Below are 22997 nucleotides of genomic sequence, written 5' to 3' on the forward strand. Positions count from 1 at the left end.
CTTCAATCAGGGTTTTATAAGGTATTACAAACAAGAAATTGAATTTAAAGCATTTTTGCATAGCCAAATTGCTTTTAAAAGTTTTGTGATATTTTAAGAATAAAATTGTTCTATCAATATAACCAGAACATATTTACTCTTTTTAATATAAACAAAGTCAACCAAAGCAGGAAATTTTGAGCCCCCTAATTAACAACTGTCAAAAAAAATTCAATAATTTTGCTCCAAGACTTCATTAATAGTATGCAAACCAAAACACGATCTAAACATTAATATACTCCATTGATGTATAAAGAGTCCTCCTGAGAAATGAATTTTTAATTGCCTATTTAGATTGTTTGGGCCCAACATCATTGTCAATAACAAAAACAGAAAAACAGTAAAGTACATTGGCTCTCTGCCTCCGTGGCTCTCTGCCTCTGTGGCTCTCTGTCCCTGTGGCTCTGCCTCCATGGCTCTCTGCCTCCATGGCTCTCTGCCTCCGTGGTTCTCTGTCCCTGTGGCTCTCTGTCCCTGTGGTTCTCTGTCCCTGTGGCTCTCTGTCCCCGCGGCTCTCTGTCCCCGTGGCTCTCTGTCCCTGTGGCTCTCTGTCCCTGTGGCTCTCTGCCTCTGGTCTTCACAACACTTACCCAGCGTTTCAACAATAGGCAATTTCTTTACAATAGCCCTTTTCTTCACCATTCTCATAACACCAAGGGCTAGTGTCACTGTGACCACAATAGGCAGACCTTCAGGAATTGCAGCTACAGCCAAACTGTAAGCAATAAATACACAGTATTAAAATGTAAGTTCACTAAAGTTGTCATAACAATAATTCCTAATCCTATTTCCTAATATTAATATTCTGTTCTACTTCTGTAACCATAATTTACTTTTTTCATCATCTGTTTAAAGACTGATTATAAAAGCTAAAAACAAGCAACGTTTAAAACTATGTGGCCGACTGGGCATCCTGAAGGATTAAACACGTGTACTGACTGCCTCTGTCTCATCTGAGCAATGTGAAGTGACATCCTCTGCTCGCGTGCTACAATTCGCCCTTACGATACAGGAAACTGCACAGTGTGGTTTATGGTCCACATCTAACGAGCCTTTACAGTCCTCAGTCCCAAGTCACTTGACAAATACAGAAGACTAGACTACGAACAACTTGACGAGAACTTCCTTAATATTACTCAAGACGATTCCTTGCTCTGACAGTCTGTACATCTGGCATGGGGAACATGCTCTGGTACCGTGGAACTGCAATTAATGAACCATAAAAAGATTTCAAGAACATTTCCAACAGAGTCTTACGATCCTGGTGTCTTTGATAGTCTTGAGGTTTTGTTTGTTTGCTTGGGTTTTGGGGTCGCATTTTACTTTGTATGTTAGAATTTCATTACCCGGGGCTAGCTACAAATCCATGATCCTGCTGCCTCAGCTGGTAGCAGGCATGAGCCAATCAACTACTTCGATAGTTGTTTTATCAGCAAGCAAGACTTCAGAAAACTTAGTGGAAAAGGACAGTCATGTTTTACATCATTGTGAAATATTTCTGTTCTTAGAATTTTGAAACATCAATTACAGTGGTAATTTTTCCTTATCTGCATAAAATTTCTTTGTATCACTTTATACTTAGACATTTTCCCACTTTCACATAAACAGTATAAGTGAACAAAAATGAGCATGGCTAAAAATGAAAGAACACCATTGCAGACTGTTTCAGTAAAAAGGGAACAGAGGTCCTCATATTGGAGACATTATGTGATAAAGTCCTGGCTTCAAAGATAACTGGAGAAAGGGCCTTTCTCCTTTGTCCTTAGAAGCACATCGTTCATGCATCAACTCAGAGTTTATAGACCTGATGCTTCAATTACACGGTTAACTTCACCCATTTTAAAGACCGAAGAATTTCTACCTGGTTTTCTGTATTCTCTTTTGTCTAGTAATTGTTTAGTCATCTGTCAATTTTCCTCTTTGCCATTACAGTACAAAACTCAACAATTCTCACCTTTGTTCAATGAATGCCTCAGAAATTAAGTATAAAAAAACACCCTACAAAGATCATCTCCAAAACTACTTTTATATTCTTACATGGTAATGGGATATACTGGTCAAACGCCAATCAGTAAAATACTGATAGTTTAATACTCCATCAACCTTCCCCTTCCACGTACATTCTACATTTTCAATAAGTAATTTTTGGTACATACAGAAATAATTGTTAAATTAATCCTTAAAATAGTAAAAGGAAGGGTTGGGAATTTAGCTCAGTGGTAGAGCGCTTGCCTAGCAAGTGCAAGGCCCTGGGTTCGGTCCCCAGCTCCGGAAAAAAAAAAAGAAGAAAAGAAAAAAAATAGTAAAAGAAATTTCAAGAAATGAGAAATTAGCCACTAGAAATTCCTTCATGAATCAATAAATAATAATAAATGAATTCATCAATCAATATACCATCATATATTGTGGGTCCACAATTTTTATTCTATTAATTTTTTCTTTGGATGTTGACATATCCTAGAGAAAATAATAAAACGCTACGAGTGCTCATAAACAAAATTAGTTTTAAAAAGGAGTGGGGGGATACTGGGGAACTGAACTTGGCCTTATCATGTGCTAACAGCACCTCAAACACATTCCCCACTTTCCACAGGCCATATTCAGTGCCCACCACAACACACACTTTTCAAAAGTTCCGGCTCATGCTCTAACTCCTTTACCATGTCACAAATACCTTTGAAGCATTTCTTTTCTTCCTATATATTTCTTACAATCTAGTCAATTTGTCCTTTAGTGATACACTGATTTTTTTTTGTTGTTGTTTTGTTTTGCTTTGTTTTAATATTTGAGCTTTTCCACCCTGGTCTCCTGCAGAGAGATGCTACTCAGAATCCCCTTTCCTTGAGTTACGTAGCTGAGTTCTATCCTTCCTCACATCCCCTCTCTTATCCCCCTCTTCTTCCCTTCACAAATATCCTGAGCACCTATTTTTAACTGACTGAAATGTACAGATTTATAATCATTTCCTCTGTTGTTGCTAATCAATGTTCCCCCATCTCACAATGTGATCTGAAGTTGCTAGAGTTGAGAAGTGGATGAAAGGCCCCCTTCTCCTCAGCTGACTAATGCTGTTTCCCTGGTAACCTGAGACGAGCACTGTTCAGTTTGTTGCTGGCCCACACCATTTACATAAGGAAGGGATTTGTTGACAGTCTTTGGCTGAACTAAGAAAACCATAATTCTCTTACAGGCAGCCATAGATACATAGTCCCTGAGTACAGTGAGTCTTGAATGCACCTGCATCGTGTGGTAAAGGAGGGAACCTTCCCGACTGTGTGGCCAGGTGGGCAGAGCATGCCCTGCTGAGGACCAGTCCGTGAACCGGCCCTGTGTCTTCAGCGCGCAGACAGCAGCTGTGGCTTGTCCAGTGCTGACGTACAGCATTACCACTTGTCGTGGGAGCTCAGGTAACGAGAAGTCTAAGACAACCTAGCTACACTTCTGTGTAGGTGGCTCGTGTCCCTTAGCCTCACAACGACATGGGGCTGTGCTCTGCACATTTACCCATCTGGCTTGGATGGAGTCAGTCTCCACAGACCCGGGCTGTACTTTATCTTGAGAAGATACTCATACTCTTTCCTCATGGCTCTTTTTTGGAAATGATATTTCCTGAAATTATTTTTGTTACTTTTATTTCATTATTTCTGAGGGTTTTTTTTTTTCTTTTGGTTTTTCTGTTTTCTCAAACTTCATACTTAATTTTTAATTTCAGGAATCAGGATCATTCATTTCTAGAAATTCTTTGTTCTCTGATGCTTTTCTACAACAACCTCTCCCTCTTTCATGGATGACAAAAGATACTTGATTTTTAGAGATTTTCTTTTTCTTTGGAAAACTGATGGTTAAATTAATATATTGTGGTTTTCTATTTCATACTATGAATTTTGAACATACAAATCTTGTCTTCTTATATATAAATGCAACATGAGTTAACAATCCAGTTATCTGGGGAAATGGAAAAATATATTTCTCCACTGACAAATAAAATGTTTCCATTTTCCCATGACATTACTTCAATATGTCTTTTGTGAGGTAAATATTATAACTATATGTACACTCTATGTACACACAGAAACCCGCTATGGCTTTTGAACTATTTAAGTAGGAACACTATACCCTTATAAGCTCCATATAAAACCAATCTCCATAATGAAATAATGAGTGTGAATCTACAGACATTTGAACTTACCTTACACTAATAGTGAACATTTCCAAAATGTCTTTTCCTAGTAACCAGCCAACCAACATGATGATACCTAGAACAAAATCAAATACTCATTTTTCCCTTTCACCTTACAAAAGACAGATTAACAAGCTCAGGGGTACATAAAGTCTCTTGACAGAGAAGGAAAAATGTATCAAATCACAATGAAGGCTTTACAGTAAGCAGGAGGATTAAAGTCACCACAGCTGTCCTGAATGGTTCTGGTGCTCCCAGTCATCTCTCCAAACAGAACTGACAGCATTTTCACAGGATGAAACTGGAGGCAGAGCTATTAAACATATAGGTCTTATATTTACTATCAACTTTGCAAACTTAACACTGTAATTAAACTTTACATAAATCAATATGCAGATATCACAGATAAAGTGTGTACTTTATATCAAAGTATATTTAGGCTTACTCATGAGATTTTACTAAAATCCTCTTCAACTTATCAAATTCACTAAAAGGCACCTGTAAATAGCAACAACCAAATAAACTGAATACAAGGTGCATCAGCTAAAAGCAAGAATATTACCTTTCTCCCTCCCAAGGTGACGAGTGACTGCCAAGGAAAGAGGCATTTCAGGGACTGTTTCAACCAAGCTACACAAGAGAATGATTGCTATAAAACTGCATTACTGACTTGAAAACACTAAGAAATATAATAAGGACAGTGGGAGAATTAGGAAAATTCTACATTAAAATTATAAATGTATATTTATATATGATTTGTAGATGATAAAGATGTCATTTTAAAACATTAAATAATAGATTTTAAAATTAACAGTACTGGGATAATTAACTTTGTGTAAGAAAAGTACAACTCTAACTTAAACTGTATAATTTTAAGAATAAGTATTTTGTTTCAATTTAAAGGTGCTTTTACATAGTTTCATGCAATTTTGACATCATCTGTATACGACACAATGTTTAAAGCACATAGCTTTCTCCTTAAACAATTACCATTTCATTCTGCTATTTTTATTTGCTTTTTAAGAATTTCACACATATATACAATGGAGATATTTTGCAACACGTGTATTTCCCTCTCAAGTCTTCATTTCTTTTATAACCCACTGAGCCCAATTACTGTTGTTCCTATGCACATGGGTGTAGGGCCATTCACTAGAACATGGACAACCTACGAGGGGCCACATCCTTGATGAAAACTGACTCTAGACAGCAATCTGGTAGACTGTCAATAGCTCTTCAGTTAGGGGTGAAGCTTCGTGAGCCCCTTGCCTTTTATATACCAGAATGGTGACTGGCTTAATCTTGTATAGGTCTCATTCAGGCAGCTAAGCTGCGATGAATTAATGACTACAATGACCCCGATACCTTCTGAAGACGCCATTTCAGAGTCTCATAAACGTTCTGCCCTCTCTTCTACAATCGCCCCTAGAATGTCTCAGTTAGGGCTAAGCAGTCCCATCACTTACTCTGCACTTTACTGTTTGAGTTTCTCTATTAAATACACAAAAAAACCAAAAACAGCTTCTCGTTTGAAGTGAGAGCTGCACTCATCTACAAGCACTAAGTATTGAGAAGATAGTCTCATATGTGTCCATTTAGCAAAATAATAGTAGGTTCTACTCTAAGCCTAAGACCTCCTTAGCCTTGGGTTCTTGGCTAGATTCATAGTTCCAGACATAAGTATCTTGCTGTGAAGCAGATAATCTTTAAAGGAGTTACAATAAGCAAGGCATAGTGTCACAGTCCTGCAATCCTAACCTTTGGGAGGTATAGGAAGACCTAGAGTTCAAGGACATCTTTGTCTACAAAGTAAATTTGAAGCTACAGGGGGGAGGCGGGGGGCGGGGGTGGAACATTAAATGAAAGTGTGCTCTACAGTAACATTTGACTAGCAGGTGTAAGACCCTGGATTCAATCACCAGCACAAAAACAAAAGCTAAGCAAAACTTTAAAAAACAAGAAATTAATTTATAGTGATATTCTTAAAGAAAACATATTTATAAATATGAGCACAGGAGATTCTTAGGATGATCAAAACTTAAAATTACTGAGATACCTGTTACTTCAATAATTTTACTTCTAAAAGTATATCCGGATGAAATGAACAATGGTTACCATATGCTATTATTAATGATCTGCACTGGAAGAATACGTCTATGAAAATCCTAAGTAAAAAACTGAAAAGGCGCCACTTAGAAAACAGAATACAACACTGTCTTTAAATCTGCTTTGGCTCATTATCAACTTAGCAACAAGATGTTCACGGTAGAATATCTGAAATAGAAGGGAGGGAGGGAGGGAAGGAGGGAGAGAAGGAGGGAAGGAGGGAGGGAGGGAGGGAGGGAGGAGAGCAGTAGGAAAGGAAAGGAAGAGAGGAGAAGAGGAAGGGAAATAAAACAAAGAGCCATCGACACTAGCATAGCTAGAAAGACAAATACTAAGTGTTTAGAGAAATGCTCACTGACTATACACAGGAATTACACAATTCCGGTCTTATCTGTTTCCAGAGTCAGTTTTATAATTTTAAAAATAAGTACTAAGCAAAAAGGAAACATGGGAGCAAAATAATTCAACCCTCCACATTCAAAACAGAAAACGCAAAAAGCCAATGAAATGGCTCAGTGGGCAAGGGAGCTGTCATGTCAAACAACAGGAGTTCAATCCCTCGAAGTCACGTGCGGACGGAGAACTGACTTCCACAAGTTGTCCTCTGGCCTCCAAACATGTACACATACATGTCCAAGAAAACTAAATATATAAACACATACAAAAAAATAGAAAGAAAAGAAAGAAAAGCCAGGTAAAGAATGTGTACATACTCACTCTTCTCTTACCTATTATACCAAAGGAGTAAAAGGACAGCTGCTTGCCCAAAAGGTCCATGCTCTTCTGCAGGGGGGTTTTTGGTGCCTTGACAAATTGGAGAAGATACCACAGTAAGGTGAATGGAATGCATCTTCTGTGAAGTTCTGTGGAGTTCTTGAAGTGCACACTCCTGAGCTAAGCACACGACTCTCCTAAAGGTTAACACTCGCACCTTCACTGAAGAAACTGAGGCCCATGCTCACACAGTGCAGGCCATGTATCCCACTGAGTTAATGTCTTCTGCCCTTCTCCGTGACTTCATTACGATCAGTCGTTCCTGCCATTTTCTAGCGTTCCTCTCTGTACCCAAATGTGCTAGTAAAACCTGTTTCTGTTTATCCTGTGCCTCGCTGCTCTGCCCTGCTCAGTGATCACTCACTGACCAGCTTCTTGCTCCATGCCACAGCCTACACTAGAGTCTTGGGAGGCTGGCCAAGAAATCCACATGATTCTGGAAGGACACAGCACTCACACACACACACACACACACACACACACAGTTGTGTTAAAAGCGTGGGTAGAAGAAGTGATCTGAGCAGTCCTGGGGTAAGGGTGCAGTGACAGAACATGAGCTCAGTGCATACTACACAGTATGTTGGCTATAAATCTTTTTAACATAAACAATGAATAAAAATCAACAACTTTTAGAATATTCACAATGTAAACTCAAACCCTTTCAATTGCAGGATTTCAGTCTTGTTTATAAGCAAACACAAAGAGCAACATCTTGAGGAAGACACAGCTTTCAACAGTATATCCAAGATCTATAAACACTTTCCTACTAAAGATAGAAAATTACAGATTTCAAACAAAACACTGACATAGTAAATACTCACTTCTTCTGCCTGCATCATCTTAAAGACCTCTCCAAATTCGGAATTCTCTCCTGTTCCAATGACAATACCCTAAAGGGGAAAATGGGGAAATTTCATTTCTATTCCGATGGAATCACCACTACTTAAACAAACAAACAAACAAACAAACAAACAAAAGGGAAGGGGTTAGGGAAGAGGTAGAGAAGAAAACAAAGGTCTTTCCTTTCTTTAGTCTTACCTCCAGACTTGATATTATATATTCATTCACTCTTGTATTCCTTTGCAAATTTACATGTTTGTGTTACTCTTATTAATATTTACTCCTTTAAAATACAAACCTGAGAAACAAACTGACCTGGATGTGAGGCTCATATCTTAAAATGTAAATGTCTTATGCTCAATAAACACTTACTGCTACATCTTGTCCACCACTCCACTCCCACTCCCAAAAACGAATGGTGACTTTTATGTTGGTAAAATATTAGAAACCAAGAAACAAAATAGCTGAAATACATCATTAAGTGAAAAATATGTGATCAGAACATTATAATCAATACTATATTAAAAAATAAAAATAACAAAAAAAAAATAGAGAAAAGATTGGTCAGTAGTAAAGCTCAGCAAATAAAGGCTCCTACAGCCAAGACTGAAGGCTTGCATTTGAGCCCTTGCAGCTACAGAGGTAGAAACAAGTAACTCCCAGAGTTGTCCTCTAACCTCTGTGCACACCCCAGGGAGCCCATGAGTACACACACACACACACACACACACACACACACACACACACACACACGTACGCACGCATAGGTATCTTTTAAAATGTTCTTAAAAGATAGGAAATTTTACTTAGTGAAGAAACTGCTTTTCAAGGGAAATGCTCACCTTTGCTTTGCCACATCTGACCAGAGTCCCCATGAAGGCAATGTTACTTCTTGATGCAAGATCCCCATTGGTAGCAGCTGGTTGAGGAGCGGTCACCTTAGAACAAGGAGTTGTCTCTCCTGTCAAGCTAGACTCGTCGATGGAAAGATCCACGGCCTTGAAAAACAAGTGCTCCATCAACTTAAGTTACGAGACCTTTCAAGGACATTTCACACATCAAAGTTCAGGACCACAGCCTCTTCCAATATGCACATCCAGCCATTAGCTACAACTTGTTTCATATCCACTACTTTAAGACAAAAGATCAGGTCAGTATAACCATATATGTTAAATGAAGTCAACGAAATCTGACACATGAAACAAAGAATGCTCACCATAGGGACAGGTTAGCCTAAAATTCGAAATGCAGCCAAACACCTGAAACTACAGCTATGAATCAAAGTTTTTCTAACAAAACATTACTGCTTAGTGTTGTCCTGTCAAAGTGTTCTCCTTTCTAAGCACAGAAACGAGCATTTTAGGTGAGGAACGTGTCATTTATGTGACCTAGAACCCACAAAAGACTATTCCCAAGTGTAAGGCGCGAAGGGAGCCCTCAGTGAGTGCAGGAGTGGGTGGCTGTGCTGCCGACAGGGGCACAATTATGTCAAAGACCAGAGACTCAGCCCCATGGGAAGGACAAAACCTCCTCCTCCCCCTCACCCTAGGAGAATCTGACTCTGAGTCCCAGAAAGCACATACAAAGTCAGGCTCGGTGGCGTGGGCTGGATGTGTTCACAGGAGCCTAGGGCTCACTGGCCAGCAACCACAGGCTAATCTGATGCCTCGGGACCCAATGAGATGCCTTGTCTTAAAAAAACAACGTGGACTGCACCTGAGGAATGGCATCCAAGGTCGATCTCTTGTCTCCAAAGACACAAACATGGGCACCCACACATATATAAACACATAAATAATATTTTATAGGTTGTGAAGTTGATTTTATCCTTTAATAATTGCTATAAATTGCTGACTTTCTGACTTGAGTGCTTAATGAAGAAAAAGGTTCCTACAATTTTGAAATGTTTTGATAAAGATTTTTTAAACATGGCTACTATCTGCCATCCCCCAGAGATAATCTTATACCACCCCACAGAAACATAGTTAGGAAATGTGGCCTTGGGGGTGGGAGACATCACTGAGCAGCTAAGAGCACGTGCTGCTCTTCCAAAGTCCCAGGTTGGTCCTCAGTGTGGCAGCTCACGCATGTCTGTGACTCCAACTCCAAGGAATGTAATGCTCTCACTCAGCCTCTGCAGGAACCAGGCATGCAATGTTATACCAACATATATGAGGCAAACACCAATGCCCAAAAAATAAAATAATAAACTGAATTTAAGAATCTTTAGTATGGCCAATTTTATCAGAAAGAAACTAAGTGACAAAAGCATTCTATTCTGTGAGGAAGCTTAGACACCAAACTGAGACTAGAAAAGGATAACTATGCTCAAAGAACAAAAACAACAAACAATTTATAGAAAATATCAAGAAAAAATGCATAAGGAAAATAATTAGAAGCCATGGGGCTAAGGCTTGGTCTATAGCTGAATGGTAGAGCACCTACCTAGGGTTCATGAGGGCCTGGTTTATATAAGACATGACACAGTTCAATCGATCAATAGCATAACAACCAGAAAGTGAAAATAAAAATTGAGTAAGTTACCTAGAGGAGGATCAATATTAAAATTTAATTTTTTTAAAAAGCAATCAATAATCTGGAAGATGAAACAATTAAAAATCACTTGTCTAGAGGCTGGAGAGATGGCTGAGCGGTTAAGAGCACTGGCTGCTCTTCCCGAGACCCTGAGTTCAAATCCCAGCACCCATTTGAAGGTTCATGTCTATCTGTAACTCCAGGACCAGAAGATCAAATGTCCTCTTCTAACCTTCATGGGCAGCAGGTATACCTGGTGTCCAGATATACACAAAGAAAAAAATGCCCATAATAATAAAAATTAAATAAGAAATCACTAGTCCAAAGAGCAGAATGAAAAAGATAGTAAGAAAAGGAGCACAGTTGCAGGACCTGTGTGAGTGACACAGTCTGTGTGAGACACTGGGTCTGTGTGAGACACTGGGTCTGTACGAGACACTGGGTCTGTGGGAGACACTGGGTCTGTGGGAGACACTGGGTCTGTGGGAGACACTGGGTCTGTGGGAGACACTGGGTCTGTGTGAGACACTGGGTCTGTGTGAGACACTGGGTCTGTGTGAGACACTGGGTCTGTGTGAGACACTGGGTCTGTGTGAGACACTGGGTCTGTGTGAGACACTGGGTCTGTGTGAGACACTGGGTCTGTGTGACACTGGGTCTGTGTGACACTGGGTCTGTGTGAGACACTGGGTCTGTGTGAGACACTGGATCTGTGTGAGACACTGGGTCTGTGTGGGGACACTGGGTCTGTGTGAGGACACTGGGTCTGTGTGGACTGACACTGGGTCTGTGTGGAGACACTGGGTCTGTGTGGAGACACTGGGTCTGTGTGGGACACTGGGTCTGTGTGAGACACTGGGTCTGTGGACACTGGGTCTGTGTGGAGACACTGGGTCTGTGTGGAGACACTGGGTCTGTGTGAGACACTGGGTCTGTGTGAGACACTGGGTCTGTGTGAGACACTGGGTCTGTGTGAGACACTGGGTCTGTGTGGGTCTGTGTGAGACACTGGGTCTGTGTGGAGACATAGGTCTGTGTGAGACACTGGGTCTGTGTGAGACACTGGGTCTGTGTGAGACACTGGGTCTGTGTGAGACACTGGGTCTGTGTGGGACACTGGGTCTGTGTGAGACACTGGGTCTGTGTGAGACACTGGGTCTGTGTGAGACACTGGGTCTGTGTGAGACACTGGGTCTGTGTGAGACACTGGGTCTGTGTGAGACACTGGGTCTGTGTGAGACACTGGGTCTGTGTGAGACACTGGGTCTGTGTGAGACACTGGGTCTGTGTGAGACACTGGGTCTGTGTGAGACACTGGGTCTGTGTGAGACACTGGGTCTGTGTGAGACACTGGGTCTGTGTGAGACACTGGGTCTGTGTGAGACACTGGGTCTGTGTGGAGACACTGGGTCTGTGTGAGACACTGGGTCTGTGTGTGAGACACTGGGTCTGTGTGAGACACTGGGTCTGTGTGAGACACTGGGTCTGTGTGAGACACTGGGTCTGTGTGAGACACTGGGTCTGTGTGAGACACTGGGTCTGTGTGGACACTGGGTCTGTGTGAGACACTGGGTCTGTGTGAGACACTGGGTCTGTGTGAGACACTGGGTCTGTGCGAGACACTGGGTCTGTGTGAGACACTGGGTCTGTGTGAGACACTGGGTCTGTGTGAGACACTGGGTCTGTGTGAGACACTGGGTCTGTGTGAGACACTGGGTCTGTGTGAGACACTGGGTCTGTGTGAGACACTGGGTCTGTGTGAGACACTGGGTCTGTGTGAGACACTGGGTCTGTGTGAGACACTGGGTCTGTGTGAGACACTGGGTCTGTGTGAGACACTGGGTCTGTGTGAGACACTGGGTCTGTGTGAGACACTGGGTCTGTGTGAGACACTGGGTCTGTGTGAGACACTGGGTCTGTGTGAGACACTGGGTCTGTGTGAGACACTGGGTCTGTCTGTGTGAGACACTGGGTCTGTGTGAGACACTGGGTCTGTGTGAGACACTGGGTCTGTGTGAGACACTGGGTCTGTGTGAGACACTGGGTCTGTGTGAGACACTGGGTCTGTGTGAGACACTGGGTCTGTGTGAGACACTGGGTCTGTGTGAGACACTGGGTCTGTGTGAGACACTGGGTCTGTGTGAGACACTGGGTTTGTGTGTGACACTGGGTTTGTGTGGGGCACTGGGTTTGTGTGAGACACTGGGTCTGTGTGAGACACTGGGTCTGTGTGAGACACTGGGTCTGTGTGAGACACTGGGTCTGTGTGAGACACTGGGTCTGTGTGAGACACTGGGTCTGTGTGAGACACTGGGTCTGTGTGAGACACTGGGTCTGTGCGAGACACTGGGTCTGTGCGAGACACTGGGTCTGTGTGAGACACTGGGTCTGTGCGAGACACTGGGTCTGTGCGAGACACTGGGTCTGTGCGAGACACTGGGTCTGTGCGAGACACTGGGTCTGTGCGAGACACTGGGTCTGTGTGAGACACTGGGTCTGTGTGAGACACTGGGTCTGTGTGAGACACTGGGTCTGTGTGAGACACTGGGTCTGTGTGAGACACTGGGTCTGTGTGAGACACTGGGTCTGTGTGAGACACTGGGTCTGTGTGAGACACTGGGTCTGTGTGAGACACTGGGTCTGTGTGAGACACTGGGTCTGTGTGAGACACTGGGTCTGTGTGAGACACTGGGTCTGTGTGAGACACTGGGTCTGTGTGCGACACTGGGTCTGTGTGAGACACTGGGTCTGTGTGAGACACTGGGTCTGTGTGAGACACTGGGTCTGTGTGAGACACTGGGTCTGTGTGAGGGTCTGTGTGAGACACTGGGTCTGTGTGAGACACTGGGTCTGTGTGAGACACTGGGTCTGTGTGAGACACTGGGTCTGTGTGAGACACTGGGTCTGTGTGAGACACTGGGTCTGTGTGAGACACTGGGTCTGTGTGAGACACTGGGTCTGTGTGAGACACTGGGTCTGTGTGAGACACTGGGTCTGTGTGAGACACTGGGTCTGTGTGAGACACTGGGTCTGTGTGAGACACTGGGTCTGTGTGAGACACTGGGTCTGTGTGAGACACTGGGTCTGTGTGAGACACTGGGTCTGTGTGAGACACTGGGTCTGTGTGAGACACTGGGTCTGTGTGAGACACTGGGTCTGTGTGAGACACTGGGTCTGTGTGAGACACTGGGTCTGTGTGAGACACTGGGTCTGTGGGGTCTGTGACACTGGGTCTGTCTGGAGACACTGGGTCTGTGTGAGACACTGGGTCTGTGTGAGACACTGGGTCTGTGTGAGACACTGGGTCTGTGTGAGACACTGGGTCTGTGTGAGACACTGGGTCTGTGTGAGACACTGGGTCTGTGTGAGACACTGGGTCTGTGTGAGACACTGGGTCTGTGTGAGACACTGGGTCTGTGTGAGACACTGGGTCTGTGTGAGACACTGGGTCTGTGTGAGACACTGGGTCTGTGTGAGACACTGGGTCTGTGTGAGACACTGGGTCTGTGTGAGACACTGGGTCTGTGTGAGACACTGGGTCTGTGTGAGACACTGGGTCTGTGTGAGACACTGGGTCTGTGTGAGACACTGGGTCTGTGTGAGACACTGGGTCTGTGTGAGGCACTGGGTCTGTGTGAGACACTGGGTCTGTGTGAGACACTGGGTCTGGTTGAGAGACTGGGTCTGTGTGAGACACTGGGTCTGTGTGAGACACTAGGTCTGTGTGAGACACTGGGTCTGTGTGAGACACTGGGTCTGTGTGAGACACTGGGTCTGTGTGAGACACTGGGTCTGTGTGAGACACTGGGTCTGTGTGAGACACTGGGTCTGTGTGAGACACTGGGTCTGTGTGAGACACTGGGTCTGTGTGAGACACTGGGTCTGTGTGAGACACTGGGTCTGTGTGAGACACTGGGTCTGTGTGAGACACTGGGTCTGTGTGAGACACTGGGTCTGTGTGAGACACTATCAACCAAAACAATGCGTTCCGAGCACTGCAGAAGAGGAGGAGCAGACAGGTAGACAGACCGCCTGTGTACATAACGGCTGGCAACTCCCAAGCTTGGTGAAAAACCCCAATCCAAATCATCAGGAAGCTCCACCCATCCCCAGTGAGACACACTATTAAGGAGAAAGAAAGAAAAAGTGTTGTGGCCAGGCAGATGACAAAAATCTTTAAAAAAAAAAAAAGCAAGAAAATCAAGTCCTATCATTATTTAATGGAGTCACAAAAAAATTAACAATAATTCTTATCAAAATCCAAAACAGAGGTTTAGAGAGCTGGCTTAGAAGTTAGGGGTACTTGCTACTCTCCCAGAGGACTGGAGGATGCTTCTCAGAAATCCACTAGGCACATTTCCTTGTGAGGGGATAGAATGTATTCTCCACCCCATTTTTGAAGCAAGGTTTCTCAATGAACTAAAAGTTCACTGTGATGACTAGTGTCCTCACCTTGACAGACCCTAGAATCTCTTAGGAGATGGGCTTCTAAGCATGTCTACAGGGCAGCAGTTCTAAATAGGTAGGTCATGACTCCTTTTTGGGTGGGGAGGGAGGGTATACATGAGATACCCTGCATTATCAGATATTTACATTACGATTCATAACAGCAATGAAATAATTTTGTGATTGGGTTAAACAATATAAGGAACCATATTAAAGGCCACATACAGCATGAGGAAGGTTGACAACCACTGCTGTAGGGTATGATGTTGATTACATGAACTGAGGTGGGAGGACCTACCAACTTCAGGTGGCACCATTCCCTAGGAAGAGGCCTCAGAACTGTGTACAGAAATCACAACAAGCTGAGTGCTAGCATGCATACACTTATTGCTCTCATCTGACGTAATGTAGTCAGCTGCTCCAGGCTCCTGACAGCTTGACTCCCTGCCCTGATGGACTATAACCTTGAACTGTGACCTAAACTGTTTTTTATCAGAGTATTTTATTAGAACAGGAAAAAAACTAACCCATGGCTCTGCTAGCTGGCCAGCAAGCACCTAGATCTGCCTGTTTCCACCATAACTCTGGGGTTACAGACATATGCAGACAATCCTAGCTTGACTTTGCTTTGGGAGATTCAAACGCAGGCCTTCTTGCTTACAGTGCTCTAACCCACTCAACTATCTCCTCAGCCAGAGAGCAAACTTCTTAAACTATGAGTCACAACCGAAGCTGAGATCACCTTAATTTTAAGGGTCATGAAAAATCTGGCAAGAGTAAAAGATTCCTGAACATCCAATAACCAGAAGATACGTTCCCCATCTAATACATAGTGAACCCTAATTGTCTCTGACAGGACTCATCCATGTTGAGTTGTGCCCTCACTGCTACCTGGTTCTAAACAGGCAACATGGACTTTGCAATCACAGCACACGTCAGCCCTAGACATGGCCTCAGCACTTATGTTTTGAATTAGAATGTCTTTATTGTACATATAATGTTTTCTGCTATTACATAAACACAATGGCTACTAATGAAGAAAACTTTCAATTTCCCTACTCTCATTCCTTAACAAGTAGGTATCATATCAGTATAGGTTTGGACTGTAGTGCATTAGATGCTTGATTTCAAACATCACTATGTGAATTGCTGAGTTTCACAAAACTTGTTTCATGAATTTTGGCTTGGGATTGGGACAAAATGTTCAATAATTTCAGAAATAACCCTGAATATACTTGTGCCATTTTGTACTATGTGTTTATGCAAAGTGTTATCCTCAGCATTAATGATTATAAAATGAAAATACTGATCAATTCTGGAAAATGTTCAAGATGTTTTGTATCTTGCAAGTTCAACTGCTCAGGCAGGATTTAATTCTTTTTTAAAAGATTTATTCATTTTTATTTTATTAGCATTGGCCTACATGTGTGCTGTGATGACTGCCAACAACTACACTGGAGCCCTTCCTCCATGGAGACGACAGCAATTCCTCCATGGAGACGACAGCACTTTGTCCTTACTGGAGGAGACACGCATTCTGGCTACAAATTCCTAAACATGCTGCATCTGCTAAACCACCATACATGGACTGAGATAACCACTGCAGTCCACACTGGATTGCTCACTTCTCAGCCGGAGAAATGAGAGTGGACCCACGGTCATGGACTCCCCCTGTCTTGTTTCCTACTGTCCTAAAGCAGCTGGCCTGGAAGACAGACAGGCCTTTTGAAGACACAGTTCCACCGACAACTAGGTGGCAGGGCAGGGTTCTCCAGAGGGCAGGCAGTATAGCGCTAAATCAGCATCTAATACATGGTTCCATTTCTCCCCAAACCAGGATCCACAGGTCCAGAGATCAGGGGTGAAAAGGGGACACTTCTATTCACTACTATCCCCAACTTAGTGCCTCACTGGGAAACTCTCTGCTTCCTGTTCTCACCAGGGACAAGGTTGGGCTTCCAGTTCAATGGAATGTTTGCTGTGATTCTTGGTAGGAGCACTTTCCCCTCTGGAAACAAAAATTCTAGGCATGACCCCTAAAAATATAACAGGCATGTGGAGGTTATTCTTGGTTGCCAACTTGACAACATCTGGAATTAATTAAAACACAAATTGCTGGACACACCTATGAGGAATTTTTTATCTTGACTAAATCATTTGAAGTAAGAAGACCAATTTCTAATCCAGATCTTTAATGTAGGAAGAAGCACCTTTAATCCGGATTGTTTGATGTGGGAAGATCCATACTTAATCTGGGCCATACCTTCCACTGACAGTCTATATAAAGGACATGAAAGAAAGAAGCGTGTTCTCTCTCTCACTGCCCTTCTAGCCCTCACTCTGAGTCTCACTAACAAGTCCATTCCTTCACTGGCATTACAACCCACTTCTCTGGGATTCCAGTGTACACTGAAGACCAGGCAGATGTCCAGCCTCAAGGACTGAACAGCTCCTGGATGCATTCTTGGACATTCCATTGGTGGACAGCCACTGTTGGACTTCCATTGGTGGACAGCCACTGTTGGACTTCCATTGGTGGACAGCCACTGTTGGACTTCCATTGGTGGACAGCCACTGTTGGACTAGCTAGCACTCACAGCAGCCACAAGAGAGCAGCAGACCTCCAGAAACTGGAGTTACTGATCATTGTGAGTCAGCATGTGAGTGCTCAGAATCAAACCCAGTTCTCTGTAAGAGAAGCAAGTGCTCTTAACCCTAAGCCATCTCTGCAGCCCAAAATTTAATTCTGTAGGTAAAAATAGTATTTCCATCTTACTGGTAAACTTGATTTCCCTTTAGTAAATGGAATTATATATACATATTGAAGAGTTGGTTTAAGGATTTTTTTGATTATCTGTCAATGCTTGATTTGTAGGCATGTTTTATATATCTACATTTGGAGTGACAGAAAATTTTCTCAGACAAAATAATTCATGCATGGAGGGGTCTGCAAACACATTCCCACAGAAAGCAGGGCTGCTGTGACATAAGTAACAAAACAGCAGAAGCTCTTCCCTTCCCTACAAGCATCCTTTCAAATATAAGTGGACTAAATTACTATGAGTAAATTCATAAAGCAAAAAATTATATGGCAATAAAAAGTAATAGAGTACTATATACTATATAATATGCCTAAAAAAATGCTGTGAAACAGACAGGAAAAGAAAACTGCGTATTATATATTTAAATTAATGAAATGTCAAGAATAAACATACATTAGTATCAAAAACAAGAACACAGTGAGTGCTGAGAGAGGAGTTGGAAAGTGATGACAGTTACACAGCTCTGAACAGACTGAACACTAAATGTCACACTTCAACTGTGCATGTCTTACCATATATGTGGATTCTATCTCCAATAACGCTTAGGCCAAGTACGGTGGCCTCAAGCCTATGATATGCGGACAAAGGAAAGGGCAGCTGGACCTATATTTTAAGAGCCAGCCTGATCTATGTTTAAAGACACCATTTGACAGAAACGGTCTCATAAATATAAACAATGGATTTTTAATGACTCTGTAAAAAGGTGGGTGAAAAGCACTCTGGGCAGGAACTGGTCACATGCACAGAATGTCCAGCCATCACACCCCAGATGATTTCTATGCACCTCGAGAGGGAGCATGCACTGTTAGGCAACTCTGCCTCTTACTGAGAAAATAAAATTCACATTCAGTAGAAATCATACTTCGATTTTTTACTTTGCTCTTTTCTAAGATGCCAATATGATATTCTCAGGTGATGCCGGGCAGTGTGGTGAACCGGAGCCCTGAGTCAGACAGTCTCACGACCCCACAGTGAGACAGGGCTCTACTGGGACGCACGCTCCCGTAGGTTCGCACTCCTGCCTTCCTGCTCCACGCCGCTCTTCCATCACTGCTGCTATGCGGTGTGAGGCATTCCATGTTTCCAGCTGCATCAGAGGTCATGTCTCTCCTCTCAGTTTCTATACTTTTAACTCCTCTTGAGTTCATCTTACTGTGTTCATGCATGATGGATCCCCAAACTAACAAAATTCTATCATCTTTCTGTTGCAACAGTACCTAACTCAGGTTTTCATAACAGTATCCTAACTGACTACATGGATACCGCTAAAGACTTTACAGCAGAAGTGGCTACCTTTTGAGGAGGGAAACATGTTTGTGTTTGTCACTATTTCAGGCAGAACACTAAGCATTTCAAAATAACTATGTGTTAATCATTAGGACTGCTAAATCTATTAATCAATACCCATGTACCCTAAACTTACCTCGAATAAGCGTAAGTCAGCAGGAACCCTGTCCCCCACAGAGAGACAAACTGTATCACCTGGAACCAAGTCTCGGGCAAGTGTATGCTCCAATTTTCCTTCACGAACACTGCACCATGAAACAGAAACCATCATGGTAAGAAAACCATACTGCTTCTCTTTAAAATTACATTCAATTTCAGTGACTTGGTGTCTGTGGCTGGAAAGACGGCTGAGTGGTCAGCAGTGGCCACTGCTCTCACTGAGTACCCAAACACGGTCTCCAAGCACACACAACTGACAACTGCCTCTAACTCACCACCAGAGAATCCAACACTTACTTCCTCCTCAGACACCTGCATTCACATACACATCATGCACATAACACACAACACACACACACACACACACACACACGACTTTAAATAACTTAAAAATAGTTTAAAAATTAATCTTTAAAAATAAAATAAAAACACTAAGCATCGTGTGAGGCACTAAACACATTTGTGAGGCAGAGGTAGGCCTGAGTTTGAAGATGGCCTGGTCTATATTGCAAGTTTTTGTCCAATCAATGCTACGTAGTGAGACCTGTCTTTAAAAAAAATCCTAAACTGTAATCATTTGATTAATTGTGTGATCTTATTAAACTGCAGTGCTGGGGAAGGGTCGGTGGAACTAGCTGATCACTGATTAACTCTTCACACACGAGCACTGAGGCTGTCTTGAGATGCATTTCATTACACTGCTTCACATCTGCTTAGAAGAGTGTAGCACACACCCACTCCTGCACAGGAGTAAGTACCTACAGGTGAAGAAGCACTTAAATCACAGGCAAGCAAACTGGACACAGTAGGACCATCAGCTACGTCCCTGCCCTCCTACAGAAGACACAAGGCAGAAACACAGAGTCCTCAGAAGTTCCCAGAAGGGTCAAAATATATGGTGGTGGAGAGAAGACTGCCTCAGAACCTGTGAAAGAGGCAGCTGTCAGACGCCAACATCTGACACATTTCTCTGTTTCCCAGGTGTGTCATGGCCATTCATGCCTGCACTCATACACACGAGCATGCACACATGCCTGCACTCATACACACGAGCATGCACACACACAAATAAAAAAGAGAAAAAGTCTGTTGAATAAAACCATCTCAAAACATCAATGGCAGGATGTTTGCTATACTGATCAGAGAGATTCTTCTTCTCATATTCAACAGTCTCTACACATACACACACACACACACACACACACACACACACACACACACACACACCAGGAACAACAATGTTTATTGTAACTAGTCACATTCAATTTCTAATTTTTAAGATGTACGACTCTCAAATAAAAAGAACGTACCAATGGCATTCTGGTGGCACAAGTTTACTTAATTCTTCTAAAGATTTTTCTGAACGATATTCCTATTTAGACAAAAGTAGAATTTAATATTAACAAAAACACTTACAAAGAAATTCAAATATGTATGGTCCTTTTAGACTAAAATATTAATCTAAAATTGTTGCTTAAAATTTCCTTCCAATTCATTCATGTCTTAATTTATTTTTCCGTATATCCCTAACCCATAAAAACTTGTCCCTAAATTATTGTAATCAAGCAATTATGAGAATTAAATATTCCCGATTACATATTTTAAAAGTCTAAGATTGTGTAGGAGAAAATGAAAGCCAATTATTGTGTCCAAGAGTACATTAAAAGTTAAGATACTGTGCCTCATTTTTAAGATAATTTTACATTTGGTATTTAGTGACCAAAGAAACCAAAATATTAATCTGTATGTAACATTTGCTATGAGGACTTAAACCCACACTAACTACACTAGTTGGGAAAGAACAATGTGGCTGAACTATTCTGACCCTCGCTTTTCTCATCAACCTGAATTATGAGAAAGGGAAGCCTCTGAGAGGCCTCACATAACCGACAGCTAAGGCTGAGAAACGTCTTCCGTCTCACCATGCTGCTTGAGCTACGGTCCCTCAGCAGCTGTGCTCATGCGATGCCTCGGCTATCCTGGCCTCCTGTTTGTAACACGCACACTAGTATTTTGGTCTATCCTGGCCTCCTGTTTGTAACACGCACACTAGTATTTTGGTCTATCCTGGCCTCCTGTTTGTAACACGCACACTAGTATTTTGGTCTATCCTGGCCTCCTGTTTGTAACATGCACACTAGTATTTTGGTCTAAAGTTGAAAGGCTGAGGGGCAAAAGCGGAAATGAAGATAAATATTCGTGAAACACCTGCTTGCTGGCACTGCCAACTCTAACGATCACCAGCTGCTTCAAGTGAGAACGCAGTTATGTACGAGCATCTCAGAACCACATCAGTCACTACCGACAAAGAGGGCAAACAGCAGCAACACTAGAAACTACAGGGCGTTACTAGATATTCCTCTAAATTCACCAACCATAGTGAAGAATTTGGAAGTTTTATAAAAAAAAAAAAAAAAAAAAAAAAAAAAAAAAAAAAAACAAAAACAAACAAAAAAAAAAAAAAAACACCTCTGGATGGGTAGAAAATACCAAGATTACCAACTGTAGTCGCTAGTAACTAATCAAACAGAAGCAACCAGTCTTTATTTCTACAGAGTTATATTAAGAGGTATCACTTGTATGACAATACAGAATAGCCAGAGATTTGAAGGGCTGGGCAGAAGGAAAAATGATTTGAAGAATGGTTTCTAACTTGTTTGTAAAATAGTTTGCTGCTGTTTTGATATGTCTGAGGAAAGGGATCAAATCTACATAAAAAAACATTAATTTAAAAACAAAGCTTTTCATGATTTTTGAGGCTTTTAAATTGTTAACCTGACGCCATGGCTGGAGTGTTTGATTCCTCTCTGCCCCCTTTTTCCTTTTCCCCTCTTCTGTTTTCAATAGTTAGCATGTGGCCCATGTTGGCCTTGAACTGACCTAAGTGCTGAGAAAGGAGAAATCATGAGACATGTCCAGATTATTTGGAATAGCCCTTAGGAGAGAGCGCTCCGCCTGCTGTCACTCCTTGGCTGTTTGAATGACTATACTGAACAGGGAGTATGACCGCCCCTTCTGAGGAAAATTTTAGAAGGGGCGTAAAGGATTACCAATAATTAAAAAGTAACTTTTAATTACCAAACGAGACTAATAAGGTTAGAAAATAACAGTGGAAGTCACAGTGTTAACTGAGAGAACCACTCATGGTTGTCCAGGCAGCTTCTTTAGATGATGTCTAATAAGTTGCCTATTCAGTTTTACACTCACTCTTTGTCTTGTTCATCTAGACTTAGCCCTAATAGATACTGGCCCAATTTTATAACCGGAAAAAATGATAAACGTAATGGTAGTTACGTTTTTTTGTGTGGGGTTTTGTATGGGGTTTTTTGTTGTTGTTGTTGTTGTTGTTGTTTTAATCGTTTCCATCTGTTTCAGTCAAAAAAAAAGTAAGCTATGTTGATCTCATTAAATAATCAAATAGTGCCTTCCTCTCCTAAATCCCAAATATTTTCAAATAAATATCTGAATTGTTTGAAAAATAGTAATTAGGATACACACTACCATCCAATAGGAAGTTCATGTTATCTTACATAAGTCACTTTAAATTGTTTTTAAATAATAAACTTATATAATCACCACTTTTACCTTGGAAAAACAGATTACTCACCTGAACAAAGGCCACGGTGACAACAATCAGTATTGCCTGAAAAAGAGACAGCCTTTTAAATCCGACATTTGCAAGAAATAACTTCAAGTCACACTATGTTTCTCTGGCTGTGCAGTCCCAGGAGAATGAAATCTAGCACTAAACTAGTGAGAGAAGAACTCAAGTTGCCTTGGGGCCTGAGGGGGAAGAATATGAGTTTAAA

At 42.1% G+C, this 22997-nt stretch overlaps 1 protein-coding gene across 6 annotated transcripts in view; it reads right to left on the bottom strand.

Annotated features, from left to right (window-relative positions):
- The window catches only part of Atp2c1 (ATPase secretory pathway Ca2+ transporting 1), a 107692-nt gene that overhangs the window by 28117 nt on the left and 56578 nt on the right, over positions 1-22997 (bottom strand). For all 6 annotated transcript variants that reach the window (XM_032910424.1, XM_032910422.1, XM_032910426.1 and 3 more), the window contains 8 exons: positions 22796-22831; positions 20499-20560; positions 19166-19274; positions 8782-8937; positions 7921-7989; positions 7054-7129; positions 4229-4295; positions 630-754 (listed from right to left, as the gene is read on the bottom strand). In XM_032910424.1, coding sequence (XP_032766315.1) covers positions 630-754; positions 4229-4295; positions 7054-7129; positions 7921-7989; positions 8782-8937; positions 19166-19274; positions 20499-20560; positions 22796-22831 — 700 coding nt within the window. The remainder of the gene's footprint in view (positions 1-629; positions 755-4228; positions 4296-7053; positions 7130-7920; positions 7990-8781; positions 8938-19165; positions 19275-20498; positions 20561-22795; positions 22832-22997) is intronic.

The sequence above is a fragment of the Rattus rattus genome, chromosome 8, assembly GCF_011064425.1.
Source record: "Rattus rattus isolate New Zealand chromosome 8, Rrattus_CSIRO_v1, whole genome shotgun sequence".
Taxonomy (NCBI): Eukaryota; Metazoa; Chordata; class Mammalia; order Rodentia; family Muridae; genus Rattus; species Rattus rattus.